We start from the raw sequence: 20,972 nt of genomic DNA on the forward strand, positions 1-20,972 counted from the left end.
AGTGTGCCGAATTTTTATTTTTTAGTTTTGAATATACAAAGACAGCCGAGATATGGAAGATAACTTTGATTCTTTTCATCAGTATTCACGAAAATTTTGAAAGAAAGTAAAACAGTGGAACAAAGTGACACAATATAGTGCTTCGTGTGCAAACATTGATGATCCGCATCACCCAGAAGATTTGGAGAAAATAAAATCACATGATGAATTCGTGAAGGCCAGAAGAGAAACAGATCATTTTGCCAACAATATGATCATTAACATGGATGAAACTCATGTGGACTTTGATTGTATTCCTGGATGGACTGATGATAAGCTGCGGGTCAGAAGTGTGAGAATTAGCAAGACTAGTGCAGATTTGAAAAAATCTGACTTTTGTCCTTGCAGTTTCTGCTTCAGGTGATGTGTTGCCTCTAACAATTTTTCACAGTATGAGAAAGCTAAAAAAATATTCATGTACCGCAAGAATGGATCATATGTGTGCAGGAGAAGGGTTATGTTGATGAGATGCTGCTAGAGTGGATTAAAGGGTTTTATCTCAAGTACACAGTTTTATATTTTTTAAAATAAAATTTCAGTTGGAGTGCATTGTCCGACATGTAATTTTCGAATGATTTAAAAGGTGTCCCACAACTTATGACTCAAAAGAAATGATGTGTCTCAGAACATACAGTGCACAAAAAATTACTTTTAAAATTAATTTATGGTGTTCCAACAAATATGGTGTCCCAACATATACAGTAAATTTGGTATTTGTTGTATTGTTGCACTGAATTAAATGCTGGCCTCCTTTGTATTATCACATTAATTATGTCTTTTGAATCAAATAAAGGAGGTGGAATAAATGAAAAGTTAAAAGGCATGAAAATCTTAATAACTTAAAACCTAGTGGCCCCAGTTTTATATTGGGTGATCTCACTTCATTTGATCAATTGAACACTTATAAATGTTATTGTGTATGTAACATAAACTACCTTAAATTAACTGACTCTTTCATAACTGTGATCAAAGATAACAAGGCAGCCAAGCAAAATGAATTCTTTGCAAAGTAAAGAGCTTGATTTCACAGATACAGACCATTGTGGGCAAGCGAGTTTCAGAGAATTCTTGGACTGGCACTTAGAGATATCCTCAAAGATGATGAGAAGTTTCATTATTAATTCCAGTGAAATCACGACATCAATATTGTACTAATTGAGTGATACAGAAATTGAGTTTCAACGAAGACAATTGTCTCACAAAATAAATGTCATGTGTTTCTGATAAAAAAGAATCTTGTTTGGTGGTGTATCAACAGTTAGTCTAGTTCTCTGCTCTGAGGACTCCCGATTCGGCAAGATAATATTAAACACCACTATGGAACCAAACTCATCAAGAAAACAAAAAGTAGTGATGTAATACACAGATTTTTTCATGTACATGTGATGGATGTTGAAATCAGTTAGAAAGATCTTTCATATGTTGGACATTTTGAAAATAAATGTTGTTTAAACAGATAGATGAAATCAAATAATGGTGATGATAAATATAAGATGAATTCTTATAACATTAGAAAAAGCGCACTATTAAAATGTTTTATTGACGTGATTGTAAAATGATGATTCAGTCAATAAACAGCCCAGTCCCTTAATGCCACTTCCCCTCCCATGGTTTTCTTGATGGCAAAGCAATTTTTTTCAATTTTGGAGGTTCCTCGGTAACTCGCACCTCACTTATAGTGCAGTCTGTATTTGTGGACTCCACTGTGAGCAAGTTATCGAAGTGAAAGGTGTAGCTAGGTATAGTAATCTCCCTGAATATTTTTTATTGGATAGTGGGTGTCCTCCAAGGATTATGTTTAACTGTATCCATACTTAATATATCTGCACCAAATGTGTCAGTACATAATATATGCTTAATGTATCCATACTTAATGTATCAATACTTGATGTATCAGTACATATTATGAATCTACTTAATGTATCCATTATTAATGATCAATACCTGATGTATCAGTATTTAGCGTATGCTTAATGTATCCATACTTAATGTATCAAGACATGATGTATCAGTAATATTATATACTTAATGTATCCATTATTAATGATCAATACCTGATGTATCAGTACTTAGCATATGCTTAATGTATCCATACTTAATTTATTAGTACCTGATGTATGTATCAGTACATAGTATCTACTTATGTATTCATAATTGATGTATCAGTACATAATACTGTATCTACTTAATGTATCCATACATGTACTAGACATGTCACTATATAGTATCATTGCTTAATGTATCCATGCTTAGTGTATGAGGTTTGTTTTCCATTTCATTAAATACAATTCCATCCATTTAGAATGAAATAATTTAACTTAAATTTCATCTAGATTAATTTAATTCAGTTTAATTTGGGTCCATTTCTTTTCAGACTCTTATAACATCAATACCACAACACTCGTTTGGTCTGACCGTATACCAAAACTACATCTATTGGACGGACTGGATGTTAAGAGGTGTTCTGCGTGCAAACAAGCATGATGGTCATGGTGTTGTTTGGCTGCGAAAAAATTTGGATCGTCAACCCATGGCCATTATTGCAGTTGCTGAAGATTCTGCCAATTGTGAGTTTTACCATTATGAATTGGTCTGAATTTCAGTTGCAGTAAATCAAACAAGTTTTCTTGGCAATTTCTTTTGGACACTTTTAGTAAGATATGTAGATTGAGAAAAGGATAGACACGTAATACCCAAATAATTGGTTTTACTTTAAATTTATAATAATTATCTTATTTTTTCCAAGAGACTTGGAACTTAAAAATTCATCTTATATTTATCTTCACCATTAATTGATTTCACCTATATTTTTTCCAAGAGACTTGTGAACGTGTGTTTTCTAAGTAAGTACATGGGGGAAATTAAGAGCTGCTCCATTAAACATGCATCATACCCAGGAAGGGCATATTCATGTGTGTATGTATGTATGTTTGTCTGTCTGTCTGTCCTGGGTATCATGCATGTTTTTATATATTCCAGAACAGTCAGATTACTTCGTACATATGAAGATGACAGAAAATTCTAAATTTGCAAGTGGGTGCCTTCCCAGAATCCCAAGTATATTATATTGAATAGCCATGATACTACTAGTGCTATTACTACTACTACTACTACTACTACTACTTCTACTACTACTACTAATAATAATGATGATGATGATAATAATAAATACAGTGGAACCTCGCTATAACATGATAAATGAGGTAAAAAAAATTGGATCACATTAATAGGGAACAACCCATTGGCACATACACGTGTATTCATGTTTAATGTATATGTTGAATAGGGTATCAACGCCGTTTACTATTGTGCTGTTGTGGCATACAGTTCATACACAATGCTTATATTTTCTTTATAAACGTGCACACAGATTTACAATATTCAATAATTTTGTCCCAGATCATAGTGTCTGAATTCAACATCTGATATACAGCACGAACAGAGTATTAACACCGTTTACTTGCCGTCTGATATCGTACCATCAGGGTTTGCAATTAATCCATAATACAAGTAATTCCATTGCAAAAATTGCATACATATTTAAACTATTCAATAATTTTGTTACATCATTATGTGTCTGAATTCAGTGGGAAAAATTAACAGCAAAATTAGGTTAGGAAAGAGGAAGCATGTGCACGGTTAATTACGTTCCAATGTCCATGAACTGTGTTTGTACAAATTTCAATCTGCTAAACTTTCTCCTATGCATTTCCGTGTACATTTATCTATTGTAAATTTCCAATAATGAATGCCTGTATGCCTATTTGTTTGAACGACTACATCCAGAATAATTGACAATCAACACATGCTTTCAGCGTGAATATCAAAAGAAACATGTGAAAACTACTATACTAATCATTGCGCAAAGTGCAGAGAGTGACTTGTGTTTGTGAACTTGCTTTTCCACAACGATAAAATATTTTTATAAAAAATAGGAAATTAATAACGAGTTCATAAACAAACACCATACACATGTAAAACCCGAGAATTAATTGCAGTAAGCCTGCAATGGTCACAAGTCACTTTTATTAAAAAAATTTAAGCTGAATGCATGTACAATTTCATACCCTTTCAATTTCCAGCTAATAAAGCGGACATTATTTACTGGTCAACTGATTGCATTTAATAACACCACCAAGCCCAGCAAACATGTTGGTGGCTTTCGTTTTTTTGATGTTTATTAAATTGTGAGAACCTTTTATCAACCACCACATTGTCTGCTGCTTGGTTGTGTATGCAGTAAAAGAAGAAACATATGTTGGCTATTGTTTGAGAAATGATTGTATACAGAATTAATTGAAAACAATCACAAAGACGACTTACTGGCTTTACTCATGGATCAGTAATAGGTGACATTTCTGATAATGTTTATTTTGGCATAACACTTCAAGAACCTGGCGAAATTGTTAAATTTCAGAAGCTACGCCATGATTGTATTATATTCAGATTCATATGTGAACTCTTCCCCAAAATGATAATAAACATTTTATACACTATTTCTCATACTTTAAAAAAATATTTTTTCCCGGTATGAGAAAAATATATGTACATGTATTTAAAATTTCAGTAACCACACCATGATTTTATTATATTCGATTTCATATGTGATCCTTCCCCAAAATGATAATACATTTTTTATGCACTATTTCATGTACTTTGAACAAAAGATATTTTTTCATGTGCGAATGAATATGCAGAATTTTGGGAGCCATGCCATGACCGCATTATATCTGAATTCGCATTATCGCAGGACGCGTTATGGCAGGGTTGCACTGTCATAATGTGGATTTAGTAAAACGCCTAACCTTTAGAAGCTCTGAGCACTTTATAAGATTAGATAACACATTAAAACTTGTACAACTACAAGATTATAAAAACAAACACCATGTTGCAAAACAAAAACATGCTGACAATAATTAAGGATGTAAACATTATTAAGTCATTAAGTCTGTTCTATTAGTTGAAGTACGTGAGTTTTAAGATTAGAATGAGGTCACAGTGTCCTTGTGTCTAAGATCTCAAGGCAATTCATTCCTTGTCGCTGGGCCTTGGTAGGCAAAAGAACACTATCCGTTTGAGAACAATGAGAATGCAAGTGTCAGTAGAGGAGCCTAAGTTTATGATGAAGTAAGTGAAATTTATTTTCTTCTCAGGCACACAGAATTTGTGTTATAAGAATCAGCTTGGCTGTACAGAAAAATGTCTTCTCTCTGAGATGGGACAGCCATACTGTGAGTGCAATGTGGGAAGGATCCTGAGTCTAGATGGGAAAACCTGCATCCGTGAGTCTTCAATTCCTTTGATATACCTTCTTATGTCTAATTTTATTACAAATTATGAAAATTTCAGCATAAGCTTGGAAGATTAGTACTTTATTTACCCATGGTCACCTGGACTGCTTTGAATTTCACTGCTATATAAAGGATCTGAAAGAAAAAATTGGTAAAATTTTGGGTTACTATGGACACTGGGAATGCTGACTTTGATTAAATAAAATTAATGATGTAATCAAAGCATGCTAGATCATGCACAAGGCAAAGAAAAGATGAATGAATATCAGTCAGTAAGTTGTATGTAGATTTTTTTTTCTCAAGAAAAGGTCAGATGCCTCTTCTAAACTTGGGTCATGGGTAGTATTTGGAGTAAAAAATCTTTTTCGACAATATTAATCTCCTACTTCTAAGCATAATATGGTTTCTGTGTTTTGTACAGTCATTCTCCTTAACCCTTTACCTCATAGAGCAAAGTTACCCAGTGCAGCGTGCTATAAATAGAACACCCGTTATCTATTCAACTCCATATGCATAGGCCTGCCTGTTAACTGTTAAGCAATGTAATGTATGTTACATTTAACAGCAATTTTAACCACTTTACATTTTTGGTACACATCTATTATGTGTGGAAAAATTTAAGAGTAAAGTTCGATTGTTATAGCTGCCATTTCTCATACTCGAAATTTACAAGTTTTTTGTCTGCGTTTACATCACTAAGTCATCTGAATTTGATAATTTATAAAAACTAATTGCTGCCTACATCAATATCAGAGCCTTTACCTAAGTTATCGAATCTTTCATAGTTGTGAATCTAATCATGAAAACTTCGTAAGTACTGAATGAAATCCGCGATCTGCATTTTGGAGAGTGGAGATTACGAACCAGTTACTTTAAATAGCAGATATCGACCAGAGCATAAACAGTGACCACGTGATCTGACGTAATTGTCATTCGCAGAAATGAATGTAGTATTTAATAGGAGGTTTTCCCCGAAGGTGGCGCTACGAAAACCAGCTTAAAATGGCTGATGTTTACAGCAGACGTCAAAAGGCGCTTCTATGGGAAAGGAGTAGAGACGTCAAAAGGTGCTTCCATGCGAATGGAGTAGAGGCATCCAAAGGTGCTTGCATGAGGTAAAGGGTTAAGGTCATATCTAAGTTCACTATGAAATGTTGTGAAAGTTTCTTAAAAGGAGATAAATTTTCTCCTACCATATCAGTGGAAAGGAGATTTATTGTTGTCGGTTGTTTTCCGTTCCATCCCATTATATCTTGTCCATCATAAATTTTGTTTCCACTCAAAGCATGCAGGATGCCTGGAAATTGAAAAAAGAATGTTTTGTGTATAAGGTTTAAAATTTAAAATATATAGGTCCTTTGATTTTTTTATAGAAAATTAAAATTATGAACACTGGTTTTGACTGAGACATTTGCCGTAAAGTTACATCATGTTGTTGTATTAACATGCTTTAGTTTTTTATAATTAGAATGCAGAGAAAGTGTGAAGATATCTGATACACTGTCAATAGTTGTCAACATGTCAAGCTCAAATGTATTTCAGGTGACAAACATATCACATGATGTGATATGGAATTAATTAGTGACCCATTCACTTTAGACCTTTGTTGTTGTTTGATGATTGTGTGACAGTATAGCAGAATTTGCAATTCTTTAATAATTGGTGTATTTCAGCACACCATGTAATCTTTATTGACCATTCTAAACATATTCATGCATTTACAACCTAAAAACTCCACAGTCAGTAAGGGAAAGTTATCTCCCCATGCCTGTATGCTAGGTGATATTTGCTTCATGTGGAACAGAAAATTAATGATACTGTTCATCTCCCTTATTCAGGGCTCGAAATGAAAGCTAATCCACTCTCTTGCAATTAGTGATATTTTTGCCAATGGATAACTTAAATGTAGCTCTCACAGATCCGTTGAAGCAGTGAAATTACTGTATCATAGCAGTTGAGTGTGTGTGTGTGTGATTTGTTTTTTTTAAGGTAGCTTTAACAATTTTCCAGTCATATCACTACGATTTCTGCAGTGTAGCAGTTTATAATGATGTCTAGTACTTGGGTCATAGAGATGTGGCATAATGTCCCACCAAGTCAAATTATCCTGACACCAGGCCAGCCATTCCTTACACTAACCTCTTAATGCTGAGTGCCAAGTAAGGCATCTGCTAGTACCATTGTTAAAAGTCTTTGTTATGACTTGACTGGGGTTCGAACTCCTATCCTCTTGCATCTGAGGTGGATGCTCTAACCATAGGCCACCGGAGCAATAATAACAGTTGAGAACTGACTGTGAGTCATTATTACTTGTAATGGTAATCTGCATTATGGAACCAGACTGGTGCATTGTCACCAAAAACTGATTAATTACTGATGATAACAAAAGGTATAGTGTCTCAGGCTAGTAATGACCAGTCAGAATTGCTGAGTCAACAAAAAACATAGAACTGTACAGAACAGAGTGTACTAAATATCTATATCATTTTTGATAAGCATTCAGTGAATTGTGTGCATAAACAAATATACAAAGTGTTTGCAAGGTTCGTAGCAGAACACCAGAAATTAGGATGATGACAAGAGAGAGGTCATTAAAACAAATATGACTAAGAGAAAAGAATAAAAAGATACTAGAAATGATGGAGAAATGAATACAAATGGTTGACTTGTAATCCAGGAGAGGCTAGGATGTTGTGCACTTTCTACACTGAGTGTTTTGTGAAACAAAAAAGTGTGTGGGGAACTTCATTCCTGGGTCTTGGTGGTGAATTTCATTGTCTACATTAATGTTGCTGAATAAAAATGTTGAGTTAGAGACTGAATTGGCTTTAGCAGGAGTAGTGAAATTTAGTCAGGATCATTAATAATTTAATTCTGCCGATCGTGTGGGTTAGTGAAAAAAAAATTAATTTGAGCCCTGCTTGTTGTTGATTGCTTTGTAAAAATATTGGACTAGCAAGATGCCTACAAGAGGAACCTTTGAATCACATGAACATTTTACTTTTTACAAAAAGGTGAAAGAGCCATGAAAATTGGTCACTCCAAAAATGACTAATAAGTTTTTTTTTTATTGAAATGTATGCAAAAATTTAAACTGGCATCTTTCCTCCCAGATAAATCTCAGACACACTTTCTACTTTGCACACTGTTGGTTATCTGTGACCACAATAATAACGGCAAATAATTTCCAATCTTGTGAAACATTAGGTTGAGGAACTAGTTTTAAAACAAGCGATGGGTCTGAGTTAAAAATAGACACGTATATTCAAGAAAGAAATATTTAGTCACATACATGACTTAGGGTGGTATTATGGGATTGTATAAGTATCACAATGTTGAAGAGGAAGGTGGATGATACTACCGGTAGTTACTTTGATTTCACCAAATGAAGTAAATGAACACATATCCAATGAAATACAAGTCTGATTTGCAGCAGAAGTTCGACTGTATAAGATGAAGTGACCATTGACCTACATTTGCTTTCTGGGATTTGTCCAAGTTAGCGGTGGACAGGATAATGTTGTAAAAGAGGGAGTATCAGTATCTTGATGATGTCAGTGTTGTTTTTATATTGCAAATGTTGTTGTTGTTGCTGTTTGTTTAATGCCATTTTTGCAGCACTTGCTATGCAATACCTGGTGACCAGTAAAACTGGCAGAGGAAGAACCCAAGATAACACCTGTAAAAACCACCAATCCATGGGAAGTGACTTGCAAACTTTTTCATATACCTACATTGGCTGAAATATTATAAATGTATTATAACGACATTGTTAGTGTTTTTGTCAGGACATGAAAACCAAATAGTGTGAAATATAGTGCAATACATGGTCATATTTTTATTGCTGTAGTACTTCTCAGAAGGTGGCCGAGTGGTCTAAAGTGCTCTCTGTTACGGATCACTGCCATCTCACCTCTGTCTGCGTGGGTTCGAGTCTCGGATTCAGCCAATGTGGGTATGTGGGAAAGCTTGCCGGTAGCTTCTTGTGGGTCGGTGGTTCTTTCCAGGGGTTTTCCTGGGTTCTTCCTCCACCATTAATACTGGCCGCCATGTATAGCCTATCTTGTGCTGAAAAATGGCGTTAAACCCTACAACAACAACAACAACAACAACTTCTCAGAAGCAGAGCAGCACTGCAGACAGTAGGACAACAAGATATGATACCTGCTGGCCTTTTGTTGTTTCAGTTTGGGGTGGGGGGTCAGGTAGACAAAGATTGGAGAGTATTTATCAGTAGAGAAGCTACAGAGAATTAATTTTTATTTGTGGAGTACATCAGATATTATAATACATTATATTATACTCTTTCACTAAGGCCCGTCATTATAAAGTATAGAGCCCTTCCTCACCATAAGGCCCTTTATTATAACACATTATAGACACCTTGCTCATTATAAGTCACTTGATTATATGACATTATATCGTACTCTTCAGTGTTGTTGTTGTTGTTGTTGTAGGGTTTAATGCCATTTTTCAGCACAAGATAGGCTATACATGGCGGCCAGTATAAATGGTGGAGGAAGAACCCGGGAAACTCCCGGAAAGAACCACTGACCCACGAGAAGCTAATGGCAAGCTTTCTCACATAACCACATTAACCGAATCTGAGACTCGAACTTACGCAGACAGAGGTGAGATGGCAGTGATCCGTAACAGTGAGCGCGTTAGACCACTCGGCCACTCGGGGCCCCCGTACTCTTCAATGTAAGGCCATTCCTAATAACACATACAGCACTCTCACTATAAGACATCCATTATAACAGTATAGAGATTTCCTTTATTAGAGTGCCTTTCATTTTAACACATACAACATTGCCTCACAATCAGACCCTTTATTATAACAAATACAGCACATCTTTCATAATAATACATTAATTCCTCAATATATGGGCCTTCACTATAACAAGGCAATACCTTGCTGTAAGGCCTTTCATTATAACATAACAGTTCCTCACTGTGACACCCTACATTATAACAGCAGTTCTTTACTATCAGGCCCTTAATTAAGACCCTTCAATATAATGTCACAATTCTTGACTATAAGGCCCTTCATTATCACATTACAGCAATTCCTTACTTTAAGTCCCTTCATTATAACATTGCAGCAATCCCTCACTTTGGGCCCTTCATTATAACTTGACAGCAATCCCTCACTTGAAGTCCTTCATTATAACAGCAGTTTCTCACTATAAGGCCCTTCAGTATAACATACAGCATGCCCTCACTTGAGGCCCTACACTACAACACAGGAATTCCCTACTATAAGGCCCTTCATTATAACAGTACAGCAACCTCTCAGTTAAGGCCCTTCATTATAGCACAGCAATTCCTCACTATAAGGCTCTTTATTATATCATTACAGCGATTCCTCAATTAAGTCACTTTATTATAACACAGCAGTTCCTCAATATAAGGCCCCTCATTATTAGGCAGTCACAATCTGGGAATGAACCTGTAATGAACAAAACTATAAGACCCTTCGTTATCACTTTTCAGCAATTCCCTACATGAGGTCCGTCATTATACAATTACATCAATCTTTCAATTAACGCCCTTCATTATAACACAGCAATTCCTCACTGTAAGGCTCTTTTATATCATTACAGTAATTCCTCACTTACAGCCCTTCATTAACACATTTCAGCAATCCCTCAAGTATGGTCCTTCTTTATAGCACAGCAATTCCTCTCTATAATGCCCTTCATTATCATATTTCAGCAGTCCCTCACTCAAGGCCCATCATTATAACATTACTGCAATTCCTCATTTAAGACCTTTCAATATCACAGCAATTCATAACCATAAGGCCCTTCATTATAACATTATGGCAATTCGTCACTTAAGGCCCATCATTATAACATTACAGCAATTTTTCACTTAAGACCTTCAGCAGTTCATAACTATAAGGCCCATCATTATAACATTACAGCAGTTCCTTACTATAAGGCTCATCATTATAACATTACAGCAATTCTTCACTTAAGACCTTCAGCAATTCTTAACTATAAGGCCCATCATTATAACATTACAGCAGTTCCTTGCTACAAGGCCCATCATTATAACATTACAGCAGTTCCTCACTATAAGGCCCATCATTATAACATTACAGCAATTCTTCACTTAAGACCTTCAGTAATTCATAACTATAAGGCCCATCATTATAACATTACAGCAGTTCCTCACTATAAGGCCCATCATTATAACATTACAGCAATTCTTCACTTAAGACCTTCAGCAATTCTTAACTATAAGGCACATCATTATAACATTACAGCAGTTCCTCGCTATAAGGCTCATCATTATAACATTACAGCAATTCTTCACTTAAGAACTTCAGCAGTTCATAACTATAAGGCCCATCATTATAACATTACAGCAGTTCCTTACTATAAGGCTCATCATTATAACATTACAGCAATTCTTCACTTAAGACCTTCAGCAATTCTTAACTATAAGGCACATCATTATAACATTACAGCAGTTCCTCGCTACAAGGCCCATCATTATAACATTACAGCAGTTCCTCACTATAAGGCCCATCATTGCATCATTACAGCAGTTCCTCACTATAAGGCCCATCATTATAACATTACAGCAGTTCCTCACTATAAGGCCCATCATTATAACATTACAGCAATTCTTCACTTAAGACCTTCAGCAGTTCCTCACTATAAGGCTCATCATTATAACATTACAGCAGTTCCTTACTATAAGGCTCATCATTATAACATTACAGCAATTCTTCACTTAAGACCTTCAGCAATTCTTAACTATAAGGCACATCATTATAACATTACAGCAGTTCCTCGCTACAAGGCCCATCATTATAACATTACAGCAGTTCCTCGCTATAAGGCCCATCATTGCATCATTACAGCAGTTCCTCACTATAAGGCTCATCATTATAACATTACAGCAGTTCCTCACTATAAGGCCCATCATTATAACATTACAGCAATTCTTCACTTAAGACCTTCAGCAATTCATAACTATAAGGCCCATCATTATAACATTACAGCAGTTCCTCACTATAAGGCCCATCATTATAACATTACAGCAATTCTTCACTTAAGACCTTCAGTAATTCATAACTATAAGGCCCATCATTATAACATTACAGCAGTTCCTCACTATAAGGCCCATCATTACATCATTACAGCAGTTCCTCACTATAAGGCCCATCATTATAACATTACAGCAGTTCCTCACTATAAGGCCCATCATCATAACATTACAGCATTTCTTCACTTAAGACCTTCAGCAGTTCATAACTATAAGGCCCATCATTATAACATTACAGCAGTTCCTCACTATAAGGCTCATCATTATAACATTGCAGCAATTCTTAACTTAAGACCTTCAGCAATAATTAACTATAAGGCACATCATTATAACATTACAGCAGTTCCTCACTATAAGGCCCATCATTATAACATTACAGCAGTTCCTCACTATAAGGCCCTCATTATAACATTACAGCAGTTCCTCACTATAAGGCCTATCATTATAACATTACAGCAGTTCCTCACTATTAGGCCCATCATTATAACATTACAGCAGTTCCTCACTATAAGGCCCATCATTATAACATTACAGCAGTTCCTCACGATAAGGCCCATCATTATAACATTACAGCAGTTCCTCACTATAAGGCCCATGATTATAATAATACAGCAGTTCCTCACTATAAAGTCATTCATTATTAGCACATTAGGCAGCATTACCTTACTATATGGCCTTTCATTATAGCATGGTTCCTCTGGGGTGGGTGGGTTGAAGTGGCTGAGTGGTCTAAAACAATTGCCTTTACCAATCACTGCCAGCTCACTTCTGTCCATGTGGTTTTGAGTCTGAGGCTAGGCCAATATGGGTATGTGAGAAAACTGTTGGTAGCTTCTTGTGGGTTGGTGATTATGATAGAGTTATCCTGGGTTCTTCCTCCAACAGTTTTACTGGTTGTTTTGTATAGCCTATTTTGTGCTGAAAAATAGCTTTAAACTCACAACGACAACAATAACCACTTATAAGGTGAGCATAATATGATTAAAACAAAGATCTACATGGATGACTTGTACTGATGAAAATTAAACCTGATCTACTTGAATGACTTGTACTGATAAATATTATAATAGAGATCTACTTGGATGACCTGTACTGATAAAGATAAAAACTGTGATCTACTTAGATGACCTGTGCTGATAAAAATTAAAACATATCTACTTGGATGACTTGTCATGAAAAAATTAAATTGAGATCTACTTGGATGACTTGTACTGATAAAGATAAAAACTGAGAGCTACTTGGATGACCTGTACTGATAAAGATAAAAACTGAGATCTACTTGGATGACCTGTACTGATAAAAATTAAAATTGAAATCTACAAGGATGACCTGTACTGATAAAAATTAAAATTGTGATCTGCTTGGATGATTTGTACTGATAAAAATTAAAATTGAGATCTACATGGATGACCTGTACTGATAAAACAAAGATCTATATGGATGACATGTACCGATAAACATTAACACTGAGATCAGCTTGGATGACCTGTACTGATAAAAATTAAAATTGGCATCTAAATGGATGACATGTATTGATAAAAATTAAAACTGAGATCTACTTGGATGACCTGAACTGATAAAAATTAAAATTGGGATCTAGTTAGATGACATGTACTGATAAAAACTAAAACTGAGATCTACTTGGATGACCTGTACTGATAAAAATTAAAACTGAGATCTACTTGGATGACCTGTGCTGATAAAAATTAAAACAGAGATCTACTTGGATGATCTGTACTGTTTAAGATAACACATCTACTCAGGTGACTTGTCCTGATAAAAATTAAAACTGAAATCTACTTGGATGACTTGTGCTTATTTTGATTAAAACAGATCTGTTTGGATGACTTGTCATGATAAAGATCAGAACTGAGATCTACTTGGATGACTTGTACTGATAAAGATTAAAATGGAGATCTACTTGGATGACTTGTACTGATAAAGATTAAAATGGATATCTACTTGGATGACTTGTACTGATAAAGATTAAAATGGATATCTACTTGGATGACCCTTACTGATAAAGATTAAAATGGAGATCTACTTGGATGACTTGTACTAATAAAGATTAAAATGGAGATCTACTTGAATGACTTGTACTGATAAAGATTAAAATGGATATCTACTTGGATGACCCTTACTGATAAAGATTAAAATGGAGATCTACTTGGATGACTTGTACTGATAAAGATTAAAATGGAGAGATCTACTTGAATGACTTGTACTGATAAAGATTCAAATGGATATCTACTTGGATGAGCTGTACTCATAAAGATTAAAATGGAGATCTACTTGAATGACTTGTACTGATAAAGATTAAAAAGGAGATCTACTTGGATGACTTGTACTGATGAAGATTAAAATGGAGATCTACTTGGATGAGCCTTACTGATAAAGATTAAAATGGAGATCTACTTGGATGACCTGTACTGATAAAGATTCAAATGGAGATCTACTTGGATGACCTGTACTGATAAAGATTAAAATGGAGATCTACTTGAATGACTTGTATTGATAAAGATTAAAATGGAGATCTACTTGGATGACTTGTACTGATAAAGATTAAAATGGATATCTACTTGGATGACCTGTACTGATAAAGATTAAAATGGAGATCTACTTGGATGGCTTGTACTGATAAAGATTAAAATGGAGATCTACTTGGATGACTTGTACTGATAAAGATTAAAATGGAGATCTACTTGGATGACTTGTACTGATAAAGATTCAAATGGAGATCTACTTGGATGACTTGTACTGATAAAGATTAAAATGGAGATCTACTTGGATGACTTGTACTGATAAAGATTAAAATGGAGATCTACTTGAATGAATTGTACTGATGAAGATTCATGTTGGTGACCTCAGTAATTCCCGATTCACTTGCATTTCATAACATTAGAAACAGCAATGCATTTTGTGCTTAGTAGAGTTTTTGTTACAAACGCTATGTTCCAAATGATGATTTCCAGTTTCACAAGTGTGAAAGCACCAGTTTACTTGATGAATTGAAAGATCAGCAGAAACATAACTTTGCGTAATTGTCATTCAGATGCCCAGATGTCAAAGATCTCAACTTGAATGCAACTGAAGTTGAGTATCGTCATGGGTCAGGAAGAACTGTACTATTCTTATGGATTTCACAGTTATTACAGATCACAAATTTGAAGATCCAGTGAACTGTCATTATTCTGCTCATCAATGTTTAAGAAAGTCATTTACAGGATTTTCTTGTTTCGTATTGTTGGCCATACTTGATTGTGGATAAGCATCATTTGTTCAGTTTGAAAATATATCATGCCACGATCCTTTTATCCAGAATGCTGTCATAGTTTATAAGATCAGCTGAGTGTTTTTAAAGAAAAAATGGCATTAGAAGGTTTCTTTGGTTTTGGTAATGATAGTCATATATGATGATTGGTTGGCATGATTTGTACAAATCAGAAAGCATTTTATCAATGTCTCTGCTTTTGGCCAAATTTTGTTTCGTGATCTTTTAAAGGCCTTTCTATTTATAGAAATGGTGGCCATGTTTGAGTTCAGATTTGCTTTATTTGATAGATGATGCATAACAAACAAATGATGACAGATGATGCACAACAAACATATGATGACAGATGATGCACAACAAACAAATGATGACAGATGATGCATAACAAACAAATGATGACAGATGATGCACAACAAACATATGTTGACAGATGATGCACAACAAACAAATGTTGACAGATGATGCACAACAAACATATGTTCACAGATGATGCACAACAAATGTTGACAGATGATGCACAACAAATGATGACAGATGATGCATAACAAACAAATGATGACAGATGATGCACAACAAACATGTTGACAGATGATGCACAACAAACAAATGTTGACAGATGATGCACAACAAACAAATGATGACAGATGATGCAGAACAAACATATGTTGACAGATGATGCACAACAAACAAATGTTGACAGATGATGCATAACAGGCACAAGGTCATCCATAAGCTGACTGACTGAAAATCAGTGTAATAGCCAGAAAATCAAATCTGACCAGGTCATCTGCTTATTAACATAATGAGGTTTGTAAAATGTCATTGTCCTGTGTTTGATACTTTTTGTGCTATCATGCAAAAAACAGATTAGTGAGAGATGCAATGATATATGGACATGTGTACATATTTACAAATGACAGCAACAACACATGATCACTTTTGATATCGCATTGGGGGGGTTGCATCTTAGCAAAACCGCATAATAATCTTGTTTATTTTAAACAGTTAACAGTAAAATGGTTACTGTGTATTAACTTATATATGTGAAGCAATAAATGTTGTGGATTCCACAGTTCCCAAGCAGCAGGGAAGTTCTACAGACCAGACGTTCCAGACCAAATAAAGCCTCCTACGAGAACTTTCTCCGTAGAAGCCTCAGATTTCAAAAATAAGCCTTCCTACGAAAAATAATTTGCGTAAATTCAACCCCGATTGCAATTTTTGTGTGCAAAATCGATGATTCTGGACAAGTAAAAAACGAAGATTTTAGGGGGGGGGGGGGAATTTATTCCGTCGACGAAGTTTGCAAAGTTTGGCTGCAAGTCTCATGAATAAATTTGATCAAGACCGATTCGATATCTACTACGCGGATCATGAAGATTAATCGTGATAAAACCATGCGGTATTGCCTGGGCGCGGCTGAAGAAAATTTTGAATTTGTTTATGTCCATGTCGCCGTTGCACCAAGTCTGATGAATATTTCTCAGCGTGTGAGTATCGACGCCATTGAAAACCGACAAAATGTTACAATTGTCCCTAATTACCTTTGGAATTTGCGTATATCGCTGCGTCACGTAAATAACATCAGTGTTCTTGTGTCGGCCACGCGAGAATATCCTAGCCGGATTAGTTTGCTTATCCAGCATAACATCATCGAATACGACAAGATTATTAACGCCGCCATCTAAATTTTCCACGGATGGAGTTTCATTGATGTCTGTGATGAATTCGATTGTGCCTTCGTCGGTATTGTCGCTAAATTCCTTTAGTACTTGATAACAACGCTGATCATCAACGGACGGTGCAACCAAATACAATTTATCCCATTTTAACCATCGCATTATCAAATTTAACAACAACTGCGTCTTTCCAGAACCGGACGGGCCAATAATTATCATCCTTATCGAATTCGGTAACACCGCGTTGTGTTTCACCTGCTCGCGTCGCTTCGTGGCTGAAAAATCAATTACATTCATGTTACTAGAATACATGGATCTATATTGTGTTAAGTGTCGCACGCGCACAGCTACGATAAATCCAACCGAAATCGTCACACGCAACAACAGGAACGCAATTGCAGGAGAATGCGAAGTTTGTAAGACGCGCAAGTTCAAATTTGTAAAAAAAAAAATAGAAGAACCGGAGGAGACATTGCCGCCTCCTTGAAAAATCTACCTGGACTGCCTTGGGCAAAATATCCCGGAGAAAAACATCTGCCAGGATACAATTACTGCGGACCCGGCACGAGGCTCGATATAAGACTCAACGATAATAATCAACCAAATCCCGGCGAGGATCCAGTAAACGCCATCGATAACGCGTGTTACTATCACGATCTTGCGTATCGCAGCGGAGATTTACAACAAAGGCATCTCGCTGATATTAGGCTAATTCATGCAATAGACGCGATTCCTTACAAAAGTTTCAAAGAAAAATTGGCAACTTGGTTGATAAAAGGCGCAATGAAAGGTAAATTAGTACTCGGCGCTGGTAAATAATAATGGAGCAAATATATTATTCTCCGCGAGGTTTTTGGCGAGGAAAATCAGCAATAGCCAAACTCGCCAAGGCCGCTAAAGTAAAACAATCCGTTGCTAAATCGTGGCTATCGAAACAGGCAGTCTGGCAAATATATCTTCCTCCGCCTAAGAAAATACCGTACGCGAGTTTCTCTGTCAGCGTCCCTAATGAAGTTCATCAGGCTGATTTAATGTTTCTTCCTCACGATACCGTCGACGGAGTCACATACAAGTATGTGTTGACGGTTGTTGATATTGCTAGCAGATACAAGGAAGCGGAACCGTTATCGAATAAAACAGCAACAGAGATTGCTAAGGCGTTTAGCGAAATTTATTCACGATCTCCATTAACATGGCCGAAGCTTCTCCAGGTTGATCCAGGTCGAGAATTTCTCGGCGCGGTTACTTCATTGATGAAAAAGAATAATGTTAAAATCCGTCGCGGTATTGTAGGTGTTCATCACAATCAGGCTATCGTCGAAAGATTCAATAAAACTCTTGCAGAACGATTATTCGGATATCAGTACGCGCGCGAATTTATTCAAGATAATCGATCTCATGATTGGGTATCAAGATTGCCTCATGTAATCAACGCGTTAAATAATGAGACGACTCGAACAATAGCAATGAAACCCGCAATTGCAATTACAAAACCGAATATACCCCTAAAGCGAGATTCCACAATTCCGCCTGTGCTAGGTAGCGTCACGGTCCGGTATTTATATAAAGAAGGCGAGGCCGAAGGAGGAAGAAAAAGAGCAACCGATCCAACCTGGAGCGTAACAACACATAAAATATCAGCCGTAACAAGATCGTCAGGAAGACCAGCAATTTATTTTCTAGATTCACTAGCGCCACAGCGCGGATTTACCAAGGAAGAATTACAAATAATACCGAAAGATACTCAACTACCGCCAGCGTCATTAATGTGAAACCGAATTCTACCTAACTGAGATAATTTTCTTACTCTTGACACGGCTAAATAAACTAAATTTGACCAGGAAATTCTATCATCGACGATCCAAACTTGACCATCTACGGTCAATCCCTGCGATGAGTGTATCGTTGTTGCGTAGCCTAATTTCCATGGCGATCTTTCTGCGTTTATCGCGTCATTAACAAGATTAATATCAACAAGAATAATATCGTTCAAGACCAGGATCTTTTCCTCTCCGCAGGGTAAAGTAACACTGATATTTTGTTTTCTGGTATCAGCGGGCCTGTAACACAACGGCACCTGCAATGTTGGAAATTTCTCACAATGAAGCTTGAATAACATTTCCTGAATAACATCGCGAACAATTTTCCTACTAGCAACGATCAAATGATCGGGACGCCACAAATTTAGAAAAATATCCATCGGAGTCTCGTCGATTATTCTTCTCATCACATCGCATTGAATTTTATTCGGTTGTAATCGAATTATTTTCTTAAATTCAGTCAGTAAAATATCATCGGATCTATAATCAGCGTCGATTTCCTCATAATAGTCAACAAAGTTCCTGAGCCATTCGTGAGGAGATTCACCATCAATCGGATCAGGTTGGCCATGATCTCCGCACATTATCACGGCTGTATTTTTCTCCTCCAGCCAGGTTAGGAACGATTTTAATACAACTAAATTTACTGTGCAAATTTCATCAAATATTATAATTCTGTTGATATATTTATTTCCCATGCGAGCCGAATCCCATAATCCACCGCTGTATTTGAAATAACTGTGATACGTACCAGAATCAACGCCGCGTTGCCTTATTTCTCGCGCTAATCTGTGAGTTGGAGTCAACACGATCATATCAGATTTCGCAAATAAATTTATCGCTCGTGTTGTTTTACCACTACCACCAGGACCATTCATGTAAACGAATTTGTTACGTGAAATCGGGTCAAATGCGGATGCAGCCGTCGATATTTCCTCAAATTTATCTCGATGAAATTTATCGCAATCTTCGACATCGGCGTCTTCGCAATAATCTAGAATATCCTCGTTTTTTATCCTCCAAGTGCCCCAAGAACCATCGGCGATTAAATTATCCAGCCTATACTGATATTTCTTATCGAGATAAAACGAATCCGTTGCGACCCTTACCGCGATATCAGAAAATTTATTTATCATCGACAGTAAATTTATGCTCACATAAGCGAGCATCGATGATCTCAAATGCGTATACTGCGCTGATTCTCCATCGAGATAGCTAATTACGGTACCCAACTTTACTCCATCAATAATAATATTCTCTCTGTTACAGAATATCCCTCGCGATACCGTATCGGCTATAATAAAGTCCATCTCGGCATCGTTGATAAACAACCTAGCGTGTCGGTGTTTATGATCAACGGATCCTCCTTGAGTAAATTTGCCAATTATTTTTCTTCCGATATCTTTCGCGTTTTCACAATCCGTCGGCAACCACACTTCAGTTTGTTTCCTGTATGATATAATAGCCTCGCTAACCGTCAACGATACTAACATTGATGAATCCAGCATATACCTCAACAACGCTATAGGGACCCAACGACGCTGCGATAAATGCCGACCAAACCAAATATAACAAATTTTATGTAAATTTTCAGCAAACTCGAATGAAGTTACATAAGCGAATCCGGTCATGACAAAATCAGGCAACGGTCCGTTAATTGCCACTCTTGTCATCTCGCTGGTGGGATGGCCAAATTTAGCAAAATAATCCGCACAATCGCCATATCCAAGGAAACTTCCAGGATAGCACGCGCTCATATCAACGGATATCATGTCTTCGAAATAATACTTGGTATTCCACAATCCGCCAT

General features: G+C 36.2%; 1 protein-coding gene across 2 annotated transcripts in view; it reads left to right on the forward strand.

The window, feature by feature from the left end:
* The window catches only part of LOC149790231 (prolow-density lipoprotein receptor-related protein 1-like), a 393,476-nt gene that overhangs the window by 202,259 nt on the left and 170,245 nt on the right, over positions 1-20,972 (forward strand). For both annotated transcript variants that reach the window (XM_089972262.1, XM_089972261.1), the window contains exons 41-42: positions 2,414-2,606; positions 5,193-5,321. In XM_089972262.1, the coding sequence (XP_089828388.1) occupies positions 2,414-2,606; positions 5,193-5,321 (322 nt within the window). The remainder of the gene's footprint in view (positions 1-2,413; positions 2,607-5,192; positions 5,322-20,972) is intronic.

Source organism: Sinohyriopsis cumingii, chromosome 10 (assembly GCF_028554795.1).
Source record: "Sinohyriopsis cumingii isolate HCF-2022 chromosome 10, ASM2855479v2, whole genome shotgun sequence".
NCBI classification, from domain to species: domain Eukaryota; kingdom Metazoa; phylum Mollusca; class Bivalvia; order Unionida; family Unionidae; genus Sinohyriopsis; species Sinohyriopsis cumingii.